This window comes from Ictalurus punctatus, unplaced genomic scaffold (assembly GCF_001660625.3).
Source record: "Ictalurus punctatus breed USDA103 unplaced genomic scaffold, Coco_2.0 Super-Scaffold_100, whole genome shotgun sequence".
In the NCBI taxonomy this organism is placed as follows: domain Eukaryota; kingdom Metazoa; phylum Chordata; class Actinopteri; order Siluriformes; family Ictaluridae; genus Ictalurus; species Ictalurus punctatus.
Genome location: NW_026521086.1, coordinates 2,375,135 through 2,394,323, shown reverse-complemented (window position 1 = coordinate 2,394,323; position 19,189 = coordinate 2,375,135). Strand labels below are relative to the sequence as shown.

Sequence of the window (19,189 nt, the reverse complement as noted above, 5' to 3'; positions counted from 1 at the left end):
TTATCCTGATTTAATTCCCTTGTTTTGTCAGTTATTTATTCTATTTTCCTCCCTCTCTCTTCTTTCACTCCCTGTCTCACACTGTTCCTCTCTCGCTCATCTCCACATCCAGGAAATTTAGCCCATTTTCCCTGTTTTAGAGAGGCAGGCATGATGAGAGAAGGTACCTGAGTATGATGCCGTTCTCAGCAACCTTTTCCAGGAGTTTGACAGTTGCTTTGAGGACTTCAGACACAATGCTTCTGACTTTGAGTGGTTTGTTCAACCCTTCACCATCAGTGTGGACACAGTCAGTGATGATCTACAGATGGAACCAATTGAGCTTCAGTGTGATTCAGAACTCAAACACAAGTTCAGGTCCCTTCCCTTGACAGACCTCTACAAATGTGTCCCAGCAAACAGGTACAGATGGGCAAACAGGCACAAGTGATGCTGTCTCTGTCTGGCAGTACCTACCACTGTGAACAGACTTTCAGTCTGATGAACTTAAACAAGTGTAAACTGAGATGCAAAGTAACTGACTCACACCACCATAATATCCTGACTTTGACAGTAAGTCCACTGCATCCCAATTTGGAAATACTTTTGAAAAATAAGGACCAGCTTCATGTGTCTCATTAGAGGTCACTGATATTGCAGGCATGTGGCTGTATTGCTTATAGCTTGAATAGTTGTATGAGGTATTGAACATGTATTATAAATGGGATTGGTTCTATGTTTTAGTTATACTATAAGTTTCATTGAACTATAGAACTCTGAAAATAAAACTGCATTAGTGAAGCAGATACAGACTAATGTTTTCTATTAATTTATTTATTTGTAAATATTATGAAATGATAGAGAACCATGGTAACTTTAATTTTAATATAATACAGTTTGGTATAATGCAACATTTATTTTTGGCCCACAGCCCTCAATCAAGTTTGATTTTTGGCCCTTCACAGGAAAAAGTTTGGGCACCCCTGATGTAGAATGATTATGTGCTAGTAGAAAACCATTTTCAACTACTTCCTGTTGCTACAATCTTAATACGAATAACTTTGTGCTGCTAAAATCCCCTTTTGCATTGCTCAGATTATACAACCCCTGAAACCGTGCTACAACCCTGTTTAGATTTACTCATCTCTGCATTTAACAGACTGCTAGAATTACCCAAAAGCCTGAACATCCGCGGGAGTGCAGCGCTTCAGAAGTCCCCCTCCCGCTCTCGCTCACACACACAGCGAGAGAGAAAACGAAAGAGAGAAAATTACTCTTTGTATGAAAAGTGGGTGGCTCTTAAAAGAGCCGTTGGGTTGATAAAGACGTAACGCGCTTTACTTAGAGCTGGTGTACTTGGTGACGGCCTTTGTGCCCTCGGACACGGCGTGCTTGGCCAGCTCGCCGGGAAGCAACAGGCGCACGGCGGTCTGGATCTCCCTGGAGGTGATGGTGGAGCGCTTGTTGTAGTGAGCCAGACGAGAAGACTCACCGGCGATGCGCTCAAAAATATCATTCACGAAAGAGTTCATGATGCCCATGGCCTTGGATGAGATGCCGGTGTCAGGGTGCACCTGCTTCAAGACCTTGTACACGTAGATGGCGTAGCTCTCCTTCCGGGACTTTCTGCGCTTCTTGCCTCCTTTGCCGGCCGTCTTGGTCACGGCTTTCTTTGATCCCTTCTTGGGCGCGGTCTTGGCTGGATCGGGCATGATGCTACTTCTCGAATAAACAAACAGAAAATGACTGGCGCCCACCTCGCGCCCGCTCTATTTACAGACCCACATGTTAATGACGAACAGACAAGACACCTTTTTTTGATTGGCCAAAATTCGATACCTCTTCCTGCATGGCGCCTCCTACTGCACTCTGCTTCCTCCCTCCTCCCATACCTCCTCCTCGTCCTCCACGCTTTGTTTCCCTTCCCGCCCTTGTACTTTCAGGACAACGTGCACTATGAAAAAACAATTGGCTTGCGAAAAAACCGTTTTATATTATATATGCATGTGTGCGTGTGTATGAGAGAAAAAAAATATAGAAGTAAGTTTCTACTGAAATCATCTTTTAAATCGTTTTATAATGTTGATATATTATATTGATTTATAGTTTATACTATTGAACACTGCATATATGTAGTTTATTACAAAAAATACAAATAGATCTACCACTTATGCTACTTCTGTACAGCGTTTGATGCCTTATGCTTCATGAAAGAAAAAGCCTTTTTCCCCCCACACGGAACAGCTCTTTTTCTAGACATATGGGTGGCTCTTAAAAGAGCCGTTGTGTTCGCGTCGTTCGGTGTTAGAGCGTTTAACCGCCGAAGCCGTACAGGGTGCGTCCTTGGCGTTTCAGAGCGTACACCACATCCATGGCGGTCACGGTCTTTCTCTTGGCATGCTCGGTGTAGGTGACGGCGTCGCGGATCACGTTCTCCAGAAACACTTTCAGCACACCGCGAGTCTCTTCATAGATCAGACCAGAAATACGCTTTACACCACCACGGCGAGCCAGACGACGAATAGCCGGCTTGGTGATCCCCTGGATGTTATCGCGAAGCACCTTGCGGTGACGCTTAGCGCCTCCTTTGCCGAGTCCCTTACCACCCTTGCCTCTGCCAGACATAGCGCTGCTCTCGAAGTCAAACCACTCAATAAAAGTTCTCGCGCAGCGCCCACCTATTTATCCACACTCGACAGGACCTAGTTGAGAACAGGCGAGGAGGCGGGCCTTACACCAACGGTCACACAATAGCTCTCTTTTTCGAAAGCAATCACTAGGCACTGCTTTTCACCTGCTAACGTCTTCTTCTTCCCCATTCTCTCTCTCTCTTTCTCTAATCACTGGCCTTCTCTTTTCACATTTCCATTTTCACTATCTGTGTTACAGTCGATGTACACACTGTGTTTGAACCTAAATGTCATGCATCAACCAAAACTGCGCCTCCAGAATGACGGCTGAGCTTAAGATTGGCAAAATATGTCGCAGCAGTTGCATTCGTCAAATAAACTATGAGCAATTAAGTAGTGCCAATGAGATAATTACAGCAATGTGTAATGTCCAATAAGCTCAAAAAGAGCCGGACTCGCAGCACACTTTATTCTACTTGGCCAATCAAACACAATTATGAACTGGGATTCTGATAGTTGTGTGCCTTTAACTCACTGTGTAGAAAAATGAGGTCAGCTATATAGACAACAATGTTCATTACGTATTTAATTACTTCGATTGAGGTCATTATTAGAAGTAGTAGTAGTAATAGTAAAATACCTACAACCTACCTTCTGTTTTAGGCGGCGTGTGTTGTGCTGGATGGAACATGACTGCCCTCGTGTGGCCAAACTCGGGAACGGCAATTTCCCCAAAATTGCAGTATTCTCTTATTAAGCTTTTAATGGCGGTGTTTAGAAGTCTATATTTGTATTATTTGGCAAATAGTGGGGTAAGAAGTAATAGATGCTATGAACATTCATGTTTCTCTCACCACTGGGGCAGAGGTGGCTTAGTGGTTAAGGCTCTGGTTTACTGATCAGAAGGTTAGGTCACCATATCATGACCCTGTGCTCTGACCCCAGCTTCCTGACATGTTGGGGTATGTGAAGAAAACAATTTCACTGTGCTCTACTGCATATGTGACCAATAAAGACTCATTATGTAGACTTATACATGACATTTTTAATTCTAAAACAGCTGCTAAACTATGTGCAGACTAAATTATGTGCAGATGTAAAAACAAAATGCTAAACACATTCTCTATTTGTGTGTGTGGTTTTTTGTACTGTATGTGTATTTCATCAGTGTTGCTATGAGCTTATTTCTTGTAGAATAATAATAATAATAATAATAATAATAATAATAATAATAACACAGCTCATCAGTGTTATTACTGTGCATTGTCTAGTTTTCACGTATCAAGGACAATACACGGAGCTTCTGAACTGTTTAACAGCATTATTATTATTATTATTATTACTATTAGTTGGCCAATTATTTTTTTGATTAATCGTATGGGGTGGAGCGAACTTTCAGTACCATTTGTTTTTGTTTTTAAGTCCACAAACTGAGTGTAACAAATATAAACTTCACAGTAAAACTTTACACAACTGTTTGTACAAAACAGAAAAGAACCCAACACACACACACACGCACACACACACACACACACACACACACACACACACACACACACACACACACACCAGAATATATATTATTAATTTAGGACTACACTCTGTATCAGCGCGTCTACACCGCGCGTGACCAGCAACGCAGCCTTGTTACTAACATGTCACTTCCGACAGAATTTACACTGCAAGCGCGCAGATACAGCATATAATGACAAACTTAAATTAAACTAAACCTTTTGAACAGCTTGCACCAGTTTCCCCTGCCCCTTACACACAGTGTAGCATTTTGGATATAAACATAAGTTCAATTCAATTCAATTTTATTTGTATAGTGCTTTTTACAATAGACATTGTCTCAAAGCAGCTTTCAGAAATATCAACACGGTATACAGATATTAAAGGTGTGAATTTATCCCAACTGAGCAAGACACTGAGTGGCGACGGTGGCGAGGAAAAACTCCCTAAGATGTTTTATGAGGAAGAATCCTTGAGAGGAACCCGACTCAGAAGGGAACCCGTCCTCATCTGGGTAACAACAGATAGTGTGAAAAAGTTCATTATGGATTCATATGAAGTCTGTATGGCCTTAGGAGCAGCCGTAATCACACGAGTTGAAATTCATGTTAGATGCTCTGTTGTCATCGATAGCAAAGTAAGCAGGATAATTGTTAGTGTAAAGAAGATTGTACTGCTATTCCTCCTAAGGCCACATCGACTGGAGGGGAGAAGGGAACATATTTATTCATTCATTTATCTTACACAAAATTTTATTTTCATTAATAGTTTGTTTACGTACACACAGACACAGACACACGCACACACGCACACGCACGCACGCACGCACGCACGCACGCACACACACACACACACACACACACACACACACACACACACACACACAGTCGGGGCCAAAAGTCTGAGAGCACTAGTGGAAAATGTTTCTATTTTGCATGTTTTTATTATTTAATTTTAACATTTTCATTCGAAATTGTATTATTGACTGCAACTTCAATAAAAAAAAAAAAAAAAAAAAAAAAAAAAACGGAGAATCTTTAAAATATTTACAAGAGATTCAGAGTTTCTTAATGTTTACAATTGCAGAATTAAAAAAATATATAAATATCCAATATATTAAACATTTACTTTCTTTGTTTTAAATAGTAATACATTCTAACAAATTTATTTCAAAATGTAAGAGAAAAAAAAATCCAGATTTTCAATGTGGTCTCAGACATTTTTCTGTGTGTGTGTGTGTGTGTGTGTGTGTGTGTTTCTGTGTTCTACTATACTGTATTCTTACCTTGCTGATGGGTCAGAATCGACTGCAGTGAAAAAATGCATATCCCTGCGCAAAAATATATATACATTATAGGAACATTTGATAGGTTGTGTTTTTAATCTATAAAAGGTATTGTCTTTTTAAATGATGACAATTTACAAGTGATATTAAATCAATCATAGTGTACTGTAAAATGAGATTTTTTTTTTTAAATACTTGAAATCTGTTTGATACTTGAAATCAGAATTTCTTACCTTCTTCGACATAGATCAGAAAGTCATTTCTTTGACCCTTTAAACTCTGACCTGTCCACTTGGTGTATCACTAAATGGTTATTTAGTTTATTTAAAAGGCAAATGCACTTTGTGTTCTTCAAATGCAAATAAGTTTGACTCAAACGACAGTCTACAGCAAAGTTTAAAAAAACATGAAGCAAAAAGCTTCCATTTACATTTTATACATACATAAATATATACATATATAATATAGGTTTAGGTTTTATCCAGCGAGATAATTGATTTATACAAATGTGTGACGCAAAAGCAAAAATGTCAGGCTAAAACTGATGTGACGGATCATCCAGCGTTCCCTTTAGTCATCTGATGATGCATTTATTATAGATTCTCCTTCAAACATTGTTTAATTGACTTTCAGAGTTAAGATCTTTTCATGTTTGGCAATGAGACACAGAATCATTACTGTGACAAAACATTAATAACTTCTCCATTTGAACTGTTAAAATGTGCAGATTCATTGTATTTCAATATGAAACTGTTCTCAAAAAATATTAGACACCAGGATAATATTCATTAATAATAGCACCTAATATTCATTAGCATTGAATTTATTAAAACACTGTGCTATTCTATCACACACCTTTGAATCATGTTAATTTAAATACTATAGTTATAGTACCTGTCAGTGCCAACATCCCCCAAGATTTCATAATGTAATGGGTTTACATTAATACTACATTAATTGATCATGCTCACTTTATATAATTCAATCTTGTAATTAGAAACTTGTGTAAATTAAGCTTAGCATAAGCAGTGAAATCGTGTTTTGATGAGAAATTGAATATTTCTTTGTAAACTATAAATCATATTTTTTCTCAAATTTAGTCTACCGCATGTTCCATGTTTTGTTGAGACATTGTAATTGTAAAGCGACATTGGTTATGAGTAAGGAGCTATATAAATTACACATATAATTATTATTATTATTATTATTATTATTATTATTATTATTATTATTAATAATAATAATAATAATGTATTTATTTATTTATGATATATTTTAACTGTTGAAGCATGTGTAATTAAATGGTGATTTCAGTGGTGGTAACACTGTATACAGTGCCTTGAATCCAATTTCAGGTGTTTTGGGAGTTCTTAATGATCTGTTTTAGGAAAAATAGTATTTTGAATACATTTTGCATTAGGCTACTCAAAGCAGCTGGAGTGCCGATCTTATTTGCTTCTGCAGGATGTGTTTGAAAAAGAACTTAACTAATTCGTGTGGCAGCTGCACAATGCATAAAATCATGCAGATACAGGTAAGTATTTCAGTAAGCTTCAGTTAATATTCACACCAAACATCAGAATCTCAGTGATCTCAGTGATGATGGTATGAATGTTGGTGCCAGATGAGCTGGTTTGAGAATTCTAGAGGCTGATCTGGGATTTTCACAGACAGCAATCAATCTCTTGAGTTTACACAGAATGGTGGAGAAAAACAAACACCTTGTTGATGAGAGAGGACAGAGGAGAATGGACAGACTGGTTCGAGCTGACAGAAAGGCTATGGTAATGATAATTTACACTTTACAAGTGTGGAGAACAGAAAACCCTCTTGCAACATACAATACGTCTAACCAAATGAGGTGGATAAGCTACAACCATATTAGGTTCCACTCCTGTCTGTGAGCCAAGAACAGGAACCTGAGGCTAGAGTGGGCGTGGACTCACTGGAACTGGACAGTTGAAGCATGGAAAAACATTGCCTGATTTGATGAATCTTGATTTCTGTTGTGACATTGAGATGATAGGGTCAGACATTGGCATCAGCAGCATGAACCTGCCTTGTGTCAACAGTCCAGACTGCTGCTGGTGGTATAACGGTGTGTAGAATGTTTTCTTTCTATTATGTGATCCTATGTGAACCTTTGCTTTCAGCATATGGTGTGAACCCCTTGGTCAGAAATAACCGAAACTAAACATTTTCCCTGTTTTTACTGTTGATCAGTCCTGCACATCGGCTTGTAAGAATTTTAGCTCGTTTCTCAGTACAGAACAGCTTCAGCTCTGGAATGCTGGTGATTTTCCTCACATGAACTGCTTGCTTGAGGTCCTTCCACAACATTTCTATTGGATTAAGGTCAGGACATTGACTTGGCAAATTCTGAAGCATGAATTTTATTCTCTTTTAACCATACTTTGGTAGACCCTTATGTGCTTTTTGTGCTTAGGGTTGTTGGCCTGCTGCATGACCCACTTTCTCTTGAGATTCAGTTCACAGACAGATGTCCTGAAACTTTCCTTTAGAATTCACTGTTATAATTCAGAATTCATTGTTGCATCCATTATTGAAAGGTTCTTATAAGTAAGGTTCTTATGCTGGAATGTAGTGTTTGCTTTCTCCAAACATAACACTTCTTATTTAAACCAAAAGGTTATATTTTTCCACAAAAAAACATTTTTCCAAAAGACTTTTCCACGTAATCATTAGCAAACTGCAGATGGACCGCGATGTTCTTTTTGGAGAGCAGTGGCTTTCTCCTTGTAACACTGTAATTCACTCCATTGTTGTTCAGTGTTCTCCCGATGGTGAACTCATGAACATTAACATTAGCCAATGTGAGAGAGGCCTTTGTTTGCTTAGAAGTTACCCTGGGTTCCTTTGTAACTTCAGGGACTTTTACATGTCTCACTATTGGAGTAATTTTGGTTGGTTTCTAATAAACATACTAGGTTCTCTTTTTTGATTAAATTATAGCTAATAGTAACTAGTGACCTAGACGTATTAGGTGTAATTTATGCAATAGTCAAATATTAACCCCACCCCATCCAGTTAATAGTTATAGTTGAAATGAAGCTATCTGGCAGCCCGACATTCAGGTCTCCCCCTCAGCACTTACTATAAAACAGCGGTGCTACAGAGGCGCAGACCACATGCCGATTCTCTCTCTCTCTCTCTCTCTCTCTCTCTCTCAGTGTTCCCTAGTTTATAACTTATAACCTTGGTACCCAAAGTTTCCCCCTTTTTAATGTAACTTAGTTCAATTTAATTTTGTGCCAGATCAACAAAAAATCCTCCAGTATGTTTATCCCTGAAAAGAAAATGAAACGGAACACACGCACGCTGCTTGTATAATAGAAAACAGTTGACCTGTGTTAAATGACTCAATGTTTTTAAGTCTGTTTTTACATCTGTTACGCTTCCGCCGGTGGGTGGCGCTGTGTCGTCGAAGCGCAAAGACTGCTGCAGAGCGCGCGTGCACGAGACCCTGACATATGGACACGCGCGGCTCGTTTGTTTTGACTTACTTCCCGTCCAGGTATTGGCTTATGTTCGAGGGTGTGTCTTTATTTCTCCAGGTGTCTATGCTTTAGATAATTATGTTGGTTATTTAAACCCCTCGTGTGGCTGCGCACTTCGCGCAGTATTATAGTTTGTAACGTTAGTAGTGGTTAAGGAGTATAGCTTTAGCACTGTGTTAGAATGCGTGTAGCATGCTAGCGGTCTCACTTCCATGTTCTGTTTTCGAGTAATGCCTAGACTGTAGTTCCATGGTTGATCCAGCTAGTCCTGTTCAGCATAGACCGCGTTTCTTGTGTTCTGTTAGTTTGTTTATCAATAAAGACGGCGCTCCTGCGCTTACTTCCTGCTAACTGTCCTGTGTCGTTACATCACATCACACTCCTGTCCAGTGAAGTGATTATTTGGTGATAATAATAATACATTTTATTATTATTGCAACATAGTACATGCGGTCATACACATTAGGGTTAGTGTGCTACATGGGCTACAGAGTAGTCATTACAAAAGTCATTAATGTACTTTTTGAATTCTAAATGAATAGTTCAATTCATATTTTGCAGAAACTTAATTTATCTAATTCTAAAGCATCATTGCTATATTTTATTCTGTCAAACAGTGAGATGGCAATATTTTGATGGGTGTAGAAGGCCTCACTGGGACATTTTGTATTAGTAGTGTAAAACATATGCATTGGCTTACATATTGGTAGACATATGCAAATTTAAAAAAATATATACATGTAGGAAACACTTAAGAGACTTAATCTATATGTAACAAGAAAATGAAGGAATGGGATAGGCTGACTTAAACATCTAGTTATCTAGTTGGTGGCTGTGCTCAGGTGGTAGAGCAGGTTGTCTAATCGTAGGGTTGGAGGTTCGATTCCTGGCCCACATGACTCGAAGTGTCCTTGGGCAAGACACTGAACCCCAAGTTGCTCCTGATGTCAAGTTAGCACCTTGCATGGCAGCTCTGCTACCATTGGTGTGAGAATGGGTGAATGGGAAACACTGCTCAGGTTAAAAAGCACTATATAAGTGCAGACCATTAGTTATGTCAATAGTTGTGTAGGAAAGTTCCTCATATTCAGAGTAGGGCTAGGCAGGTGCTCAAGTTGCTATGATTTAATAAAGCAGCATGTCAGTTACATTTATGTTTTTAAATAAGAAGTCATTCACAGTGCATATACACTATAAAGAAAACAGTCACCCACTATTTATTTGATAGCACATTGCGCTATTCTGTGTGTCACATTTTTATTAAAGAGACCAGAGTGGGGCGCACGGTGACTTAGTGCTAAGCACGTTTGCCTCCCACCTCCAGGGTTGGGGGTTTGATTCCCACCACAACCCTGTGTGTGCGTAGTTTGCGTGTTCTCCCTGTGCTGCTCCCCCTGTCCAAAGACATGCATGGTAGGCTGATTGGCATGTCCAAAGTGTCTGTAGTGTGTGAATGTGTATGTGAGTGTGCCTTGCGATAGACTGGTACCCTGTCCAGTGTGTACCCTGTCCTGTGCCCTATGATCTCTGGGATAGGCTCAAGGTTCCTGTATGATAGGAGATGTAGAAAATGGGGGTGGATGGAAACGAGAGTGAAATTTTATTATCCTGAGTATCCAGTTACACAAATGGAGAAGTGAGTTTAGATTTGGCTAAATAAATCATACTATCTAGAAACAAACAAGTGGGATATAATCAGTGGTTGATTTTAGACACAATCATTCTTGATATTATTAATAATTCTGCTGTTGGTTTGAGTTGAGCACTGACAATCAAATTAAAAGAAGATGAAGCTAACATTTAGTGGTTTGTTTTTTTTTGTTTGTTTGTTTGTTTTGTTTGTTTGTTTTTACAGTGGAGTGATGAGAAGAAATCCTCAGAGACTGCTACAGTGTCCTCCCAGGAATCCAGGGCTAATCATAGGCTGAAGTGTTTCAGAGACATTCTGGACATTTTTTCTGTTTCTGAAAGCAGGACCTCGCACTCGCCGCGCAGTACTGGCCATTATCTTCTATGGAAAGTAGCTAAGGGTTGTCCAAAATGTCGCTAGATATGTCGCTAGATGCTTTAAAAAAAAAAAAAAAAGTTGCTAAAGGGGTCTGAGAAGTGGACCGAAGCTGTCCCTGTTAAAATGAATGAGTGAACAGCAGGAGGAGGAGGGGCTGCAGCGGGGAGTCATATTTTGAGTGAAAGGATTGTATTCGTGTTCTTTTGAAAATAAACCCTTTAAAGTGATTGTTATTTTTTATTTATTGATGTTTTATCATTCAAGCACTTTTTAACCACTTTTTTAACATAAAAAAAAAAATTGGCTATTTTCAAGGTTTTCCAGTACTTAAATTTCCAAATGCCAAATTCAAGCACCTTGTACAAACCCTGTGGTAATAATTTTTCATGGATACATTTCCCAAACAAACAAACTAAAAAACTTCTAGTACTTCTAATTAATAAACCTATAACATCAGTTAGCTAGTATTTTCAAGTGCTAAACCCAAACCTCACACATTTGATGTTTTTTCTTTCTTTTTGTTCTTTGAACACTTCTTCTTCTTCTTCCGCTTCTTCTTCTTCTTGTTTCAGATATATTTCTGCCACCTGTAAGTCAGAATGACAAAATTCTTGACTGTAATATCACTCAGGTAAAAGAAATAAATCAATGAATTAATAAATAAGTAACAGTAAACTGATTTTCTGCAAATTTCATGGAACTATTAATAGACATTTTAGTGTATTTAATACAAATTATATCACACTGCTGTTGCACTCTGGAATCTGATAGGTCAGAAGGTCTGAAGGTTGCAATTCATATCTCAGGTTTACATTAATGTGCTCATTGTAATAAGTTATCCTTTCTATGATAGCAAATCATTCACAGAGACTTCTCTGGCAAACATTCCACATAATCAAAGTCTAATAATAAACAGATTTGTGCTGTACTACTTTAATAAAAACTTTTAGTCGTTGATATGGTGAAGCTATCTATAAGGAGGTGTTTATTTAAGATTTATGGAAAGAGACTCGGGCCACAGATTTCTCCAGATTCTGAATTTTTTCATGATATGATGTGCTGTAGATGATGGGATATTCATAGCCTTCACAATTTTACATCGAGGAGCATTATTCTGAAATTGTTCCACAAATTGTAGATGTAGTTTTTCGCAGATTGGTGTACAGAGGCCCATCTTTACTTCTGAAAGACTCTGCCTCTCTAAGATACGCTTTTTATACCCAATCATGTTACTGACCTGTTGCCAGTTAACATAATTAGTAGCACAATGTTCCTCCAGCTGTTTCTTTTTAGTAACACTTACTGTTCCAGCCTTCTGTTGCCCCGTCCAAATTATTTTGAGACGTGTTGCGCCCATAAATTCAAAGTTACCTATTTTTTTCCTTTAAATGCTACATTTCCTCAGTTTACACATTTGATTTGTGTTTTATGTTCTACCGTGAATAACATATGGGTTTATGAGATTGCAAATCATTGCATTCTGTTTTTATTTACATTTTTCACAACGTCCCAACTTTTTTGGAATTGGGGTTGTAGTACTTCCTCCCATTACCCAGGAAAGTGAGATGTTGCTGTTTACAAATGTCAACATGTTTTTGATAATTATTGAGCATCACACCAAAAATTAATTAATGAGGACTGTCACCAAATTTCTGAAGCTAGGCCAAACATCCTAGCACTAGTTGGCAAAAGTTAGTTTAGCATTTTTTGCTATGTGCCAAATTTGGTCATACAAATGGAGCAGAGCTAAGATCAGATAGCTGTTTATGAGGAACTGTATGTCTGATCAAGCTGAAATTTGATATGGTAGATATACCGTATGTGCTAATCTATAATAGATTCTCATGATGACTTAATTACTGAAAAAAAACATGCCTGTCATTGGCCAATCAGATATCAGATAATTGAAAAGTTTCCCATTAGGTTATTGCCACAAAACTTGAATAGAAAGTTCAGGGATGGACCTCCTAGTATCCAATGCAATCTCGCTCAAATTGGCTACCTGGGGCGTGCTGTTCATGTTTATAAGGGTCAGCGTTAAGTTCAAATAGCTGTTTCTCAGGAACCAAAATGCCAATTTAGCAGAATTTGCAGTGAGCTTTCTGCTAATCTGTAACTGAATTACTTCAAAAATGTCTGCCTTCTGCCAGTCGGCTTTCAGCAGGTAGGTTACACAACTAGCATTGAGCCATCATCACAAAATGTGATATGCATAAGTATGTTCACATATGGTCTCTTTATTGTTCTATGAATCTTGACAAGAACTGGCCACTGGGAGTGCTATATGCAGGGAGTGTTTGGACAGATTGCCTCTTATCGCTATATTACTATTATTATTAGCAGTAGAAGTAGTTGTATTATTATTATTATTATTATTATTATTATTATTATTATTATTATTGCAGTAGTAGTACTGATATTTCCTACCATTTTTTAAGTTTCATTTTCCACCTCTGGTTCTGTAGTCCAACAGATCTGACGCACTGAAGGCTGGACATTGGCAGATATCGTCTATGATGAAAAATTAGTATTATTTATTTATTTATTTATTTATGAATCTACCATACATGTCATGAACACAAACCTTTTGAATAATTTTGTCCCTCACAGTAGGGTTCATAAGATACTCACTGATGTTAAACTTCAATCTCAGAAATGCCCTCTTAGTAACAGGCACTAAAAAAAAATTAGCAATGTTGATATTTAGCAGCTGTTGTAAAACTTAATTTGACTTCAAATGTATATGAAATTGTGAACTGGATATAAAAGTGTAACCTGGAACCCCATAGACTTCCACTTCACAGAGCGTGAGAGCCTGGATAACATTGGGAATGATGATGTTCACATAACGACCCCTCATGTTGCAGGTGTAATTTGCAGAGGCACCAGCAGGGATGCTAGAGATAACAACACATCTGCAGGGGGAGAGAGAGAGAGACTTTGACTTTTAAAATATAATTTATTCTACAATTAAAAAACCTTAACATACAGAACACATTGTTTTAACGACCATTACCAATTGAAAAAGAGATTCTCGCCTCTTATAAGGTCACCCCTTTGTTTACACACCATTTCTTCTCAAACATCGGAAGATCACCATTAATTTGGTAAAATTCGTACTTTAATCTAATCCTAGACTCAACCAAGGCCTTAAATAATTTAACCATGTTTACTTCTTTCCCTTCTGATCCCATTTTGTAAGCCTTCCAAATGGCTAATTTTGCTTGACCAACCAAAAAATTCGAATAGGTACAGATTTCCTGCCTGTGGCGAGAATATCTACCCCCATAAATAAACACTGTTTTCAAGAAAATGATCCCCAAACTACGAAACATTGTATACAATAGATTAAAGAGCGGAGATAATTTACAACATTCACAAAAGACATGAAACACAGTATCAAGTTCATCACACAAAGTACACAGTGGAGACGATGCATATTTACATTTAAACAAAAACACTTTTGTTGGTAATGCACAATGTAAAATCCGCCACTGTAAGTCACCAGACCGTTTTGGTAGAGGGTTCTTATACAATAACCGCCATGAAAGTTCATTATCTCCCGACATCAAGAAATGAGTCCTCCATTTTGTATGCCTCCACCCCCTTAGATGTCTGACAAAGTCGGACTTTACACAGGAAATATATGCTTGTATTTTGTTCATTCACCAAAAATATTTTGTTTGTTCACCATGGAAAACGGAAGACTTTGCAAGCCTTTAAAGGATAACAACATGTTTACATTGTCTCCATTGTTAATTTGACCTACCTGTGGAGTTATGTACACTTCTGGAAAAAAAGACCTTTGTGTTACTGCCAGACATAAACTTGGTTATATATTATCCCACAAACATGCAGGAAAAGATGTTTTCAAATCCTTTAATATGTTCCCGACTATTCTCTCTGATCTACCAGTAATCCCCACACGAATTTATGGAGATACTAGAGATCCAGATCCTTTCTTCCTCTGTCTTTAGTTTTTTTTAGTTTTACAAGCAAGAGTACATGAACACAGTATCGGGCCGACACCTGAGTACTGGTATCGGCATCGGTGCATCCCTAACACACACACACAGTTAAATTGGAGCAGTGAACCATAAGATCTTTGATGACGTCATGTACAGGTCAGAGGTGTAGAACTCACTTTCTTTCTCTCCCTTGATAATCGTTGTTTTAATGTAACAGTGAATACATTACATTTATCTCTGTAATCTTCTTCCCTATTTGTGGATATTCTCGAGTGAAACAGTCGAGGCCTCCTACGGAATATATTAAGCTACACAGGAGCAGTGATGAGAATAAACATGACTTTTGGTGCTCATGATTTAATATGGCAGTTTTATTATGAACCCACTACATTAGAGAAGGAAATACTGGATGTGAAGTGCAGTAGTGCTAGTGTGTGTGAATAGACTGTCAGTTTAGATACTGACCCTGAACACTACTAACATGCAGTGCTTTCTTGGGGTGGTGATGAAGTTGGAGTTGAACCGGTAAGAAAGATATTAGAGAGAGGCTTCCTTACACTCCTGAGGATGTTCAATTAGAACCTGCACCAAACTCACCTGATTCAAGTCATCAGCTAATTAAGCGGCCTGCACAAGCTGAGGTGGGTGCTTTAGAGCAGATAAAACACTAAATGTGTTAGATAAGAGTTCAGAGCTTGTGTTCTAGACACAGGATTTAGAGTGGAGACTTGGGTCCTGAGCTTTGGAGTTATTCTGATTATAGGTTTCAGTGAGGAAGTGACTGAAATTAAGGAGAGGAACTGGGAATAAAGTTATAGTCTTGCTGAGTAAACAGAGAATAAGGCTATATTATTGTTATGGGGAAAAAATAAGCTCGTAGCAGTGTTGATGAAATACATGTACATGTCTGTTTTAGGCCCACTGCTCTTTACTTTATATATGCTACCCCTTGGTCAAATTATTCGTAAACATGGAATTAGCTTCCACTGTTATGCTGATGATACACAGCTGTATGTTTCAGCGAAGCCAGAGGACAGACAGAAGCTTAGTAAAGTTGAGGAATGTGTAAAGGACATTAGACATTGGATGTTAATTAACTTCCTTCTACTTAATTCTGATAAAACAGAAATACTTTTATTAGGCCCACGTGTAGCTAGAAGTATTCTTTCTGATCACATGGTTACTCTGGATGGTCTTTCTGTTTCATCATGTGCAGCAGTTAAAGACCTTGGAGTGATTATTGACTCCAGCCTATCATTTGATGCTCATGTAGATAATATTACTAGGATAGTCTTCTTTCATCTCAGAAACATTTCTAAAATAAGAAACATATTGTCACTACATGATGCGGAAATACTAGTTCATGCATTCGTCACCTCTAGATTAGATTACAGTAATGCCATACTGTCTGGATGTTCCAGTAGGAATATAAATAAACTCCAGTTAGTCCAGAATGCAGCTACTAGAGTCCTAACTAGAACTAGAAGATACGACCATATCACACCGATATTATCAATACTGCATTGGCTCCCAGTAAAATCTCGCATTAACTATAAAATACTTTTATTGACCTATAAAGCACTAAATGGTCTCACGCCACAATATCTAATGGACCTTTTGGTTTTCTATGATCCTCCATGCCTACTTAGATCAAAAGATGCAGGCTATCTGACGGTACCTCGAATAGTGAAGCCTACAGCAGGGGGAAGAGCTTTCTCTTATAGAGTCCCACAGTTATGGAACAGTCTTCCTATTAGTGTTCGGGACTCATACACAGTCTCAGTGTTTAAGTCTAAGCTTAAAACGTATTTTGTTTTCTCAAGCCTACCCTGACTAGATTCTGTTCTACTAATTCGCAGTCATAATTATCTTTTTTCTCCCTCTCTCCTTTCGCCGGGCCCCCCACGAATTTATGGAGATACTAGAGATCCAGATCCTTTCTGCCTCTGGATGGAGCTCAAATCTTCTTTAATTCCAGACTGCTGGGACTACGGCTGCTCCTAACGCCATACAGACTTCATATAAATCCATAATGAACTCTTTCACAATATCTGTTGTTACCCAGATGAGGACGGTTTCCTTCTGAGTCGGGTTCCTCTCAAGGTTTCTTCCTCTTAAAACATCTTAGGGAGTTTTTCCTTGCCACCGTCGCCACTCAGTGTCTTGCTCAGTTGGGATAAATTCGCACCTTTAATATCTGTATACCATGTTGATATTTCTGTAAAGCTGCTTTGAGACAATGTCTATTGTAAAAAGCGCTACACAAATAAATTGAAATAAAAAGTCAAAAACTGCTAGAAAAAAACTCAGAACATTTGCTTAGCCTAATACTTTTTTTTCCATCTACACATAATTATTATTGTAGCAGCTGCTCTTGCAATAAAAAGGCTTAAAGTCGAGGGTCCCTGTATCTATGGAGAAAGAGGAGCAGTGCACCATTGACATCATGCACAGAGGTAGCATGAAGGTGTGACTGAGTTTTTAGAAATTATTTCCTAATCTTATGCTAATATGAATACAATAATAATAACAATAATAATAATAATAATAATAATAATAAGAAGAAGAAGAAGAAGAAGAAGAAGAAGAAGAAGAAGAAGAAAGGGTGATTAATAAAATAAAATAAATAAAATATCAGCGCTGCGTGGTGTTCTGGGTGGATCTTGACTGCCATCGTGTGGTCATGTTTAGGAAGTGCACCTTCCCCCAAACGTTGTTTAAAGCCGCAGATTATAAATCTATATTCCTGCTGAGTGTGTGTTTATGACCTGGCTGTTGAGTTGCTTTTAAACTTTCTACATAAGCAGCATTTCTGGCCTCTGTGAGTCCCAGGTGATGATCTTTTATTTTCAGATTCTTACTGAGGTGCTGTTTTCCACATGCAGTGCTTGGCTGTGTTGGAGGCCACCAAGAAAGACTTCCTGGCTGTCATGTGGAAGCTAAGTGGGCTGGGGTATGTTGTCCTCCATCAGCTGACCTAGCCAGAATGCTTGTCATGTTTTTATGTATTGATTTAATTTCTGTTAGACAGCCTCATGATTTACCAAACATGTTTTTTCTTTTTTTAGGTCAAAAGGGTTTCTGGCCATGGTGCTTGTGCTGCAGTGATCTTGTTCTCCATCACACTCCAACACAGGTAGCCATCTTCACCCTCTCCCAAGAGGTGATGGTACGACTCTGAATAAACACTCTATTATTATAAATAAAGTGTGACTGTGTCTTGTAGTCCACCCACCAACCTTTTTCTGTTCAGTGGTTTGACTTGTGCTACACAGAGGTGAGTCCAGTTATGCTGCAAGAAGTGTAAGTATGATGGGGTTGACGAGTGGGAGGAGAGGTTCTTCCTGTGCAAGGTGCTGCTCTCACTTCTTTCAGCATAGCTCCTGGTCTCAGAACAGGTTTAGTTCATTGTTGCTGGTGTTGTGTAGAGGATGTTATATTGTGAAAGTCACAACTATCCCCGCTCAAGGTCTTGTGAAATATTTGACCTTATTTGTGACTATATTCACCATGATACTTTCAGCGGTTACTACATTAGTGTCCTTCATTTTTTACTATTTAAAGATTGTGTAAAAGTTTATTACAGGCTCAATGAATGTTCTTCCCCTTCACTAGAAGATAAAGGCCCGGTTTCACAGACAGGGTTTACATTAAGCCAGGATTAGATCTTCAATAAATTAGGACATTTCAGTAGCTTTTATAAACGTGTCTTTAGAAAAAAATATTTCTGGTGCACATCCTGAGATAAAACAATGGCACTGACGTGTTTTAAGATCCGTCCGTGCAAGTAGCTTTCAGTTAAAACAGCTCAAAGATACATTTTAGTCTGGGACTAGGCTTAGGCCTTGTCTGTGAAACCAGGGGGAAAAAGAAGGGTGTGCTTTATTATGCTCTCTGCCGAATATGACAGAAGAAATGTGACTCACACCTGTAACTATAAAAAGCAGGTAGAACTGCAGTTAGCATGAAACCTCAAATGTGTAGCTGGGCTGGAAATTTATTTTTGTATGCATGTATAATATTTTTTCTCTTACAGATGGACCAGCAAACAGATTTAAAGGCTGTTGTGAATGATGGGTTACAGAAATGTCTTCCTGTGTTTATTATTATTTGAAGTTATATATTCTGATTTGTAAGCAAGATTATGAAGTCTCCTTTTGCTAATCATTTTACAGCATTATTAAAAAGTCCATGTACACAATGTTTATCCCGAGTGCCTTTTTGATGTATTTTATTATCCTGCACAAAGCAAAAACACAATTTGTGTGTAGATGCCCCTCGTAAACATT

The 19,189-nt window shown here is 38.2% G+C and overlaps 1 protein-coding gene and 2 long non-coding RNA genes across 3 annotated transcripts; 2 read left to right on the top strand and 1 right to left on the bottom strand.

Annotated features, from left to right (window-relative positions):
- Positions 1-855: 855 nt before the first annotated feature.
- LOC128629668 (histone H2B-like) lies at positions 856-1,707 on the bottom strand. Its single transcript, XM_053678455.1, has one exon. The coding sequence runs from the start codon at positions 1,689-1,691 to the stop codon at positions 1,317-1,319; it is 375 nt and encodes a 124-aa protein (XP_053534430.1). The 5' UTR covers positions 1,692-1,707; the 3' UTR covers positions 856-1,316.
- Positions 1,708-8,504: 6,797 nt separating this feature from the next.
- Positions 8,505-11,160, top strand: LOC128629711 (uncharacterized). Its single transcript, XR_008394090.1, has 2 exons — positions 8,505-8,941; positions 10,780-11,160. It is a non-coding gene; the product is annotated as an uncharacterized LOC128629711 (long non-coding RNA).
- A 6,403-nt stretch (positions 11,161-17,563) lies between these two features.
- On the top strand, positions 17,564-19,105 carry LOC128629683 (uncharacterized). Its single transcript, XR_008394041.1, has 2 exons — positions 17,564-17,853; positions 17,969-19,105. It is a non-coding gene; the product is annotated as an uncharacterized LOC128629683 (long non-coding RNA).
- The last annotated feature ends 84 nt before the right edge of the window (positions 19,106-19,189 follow it).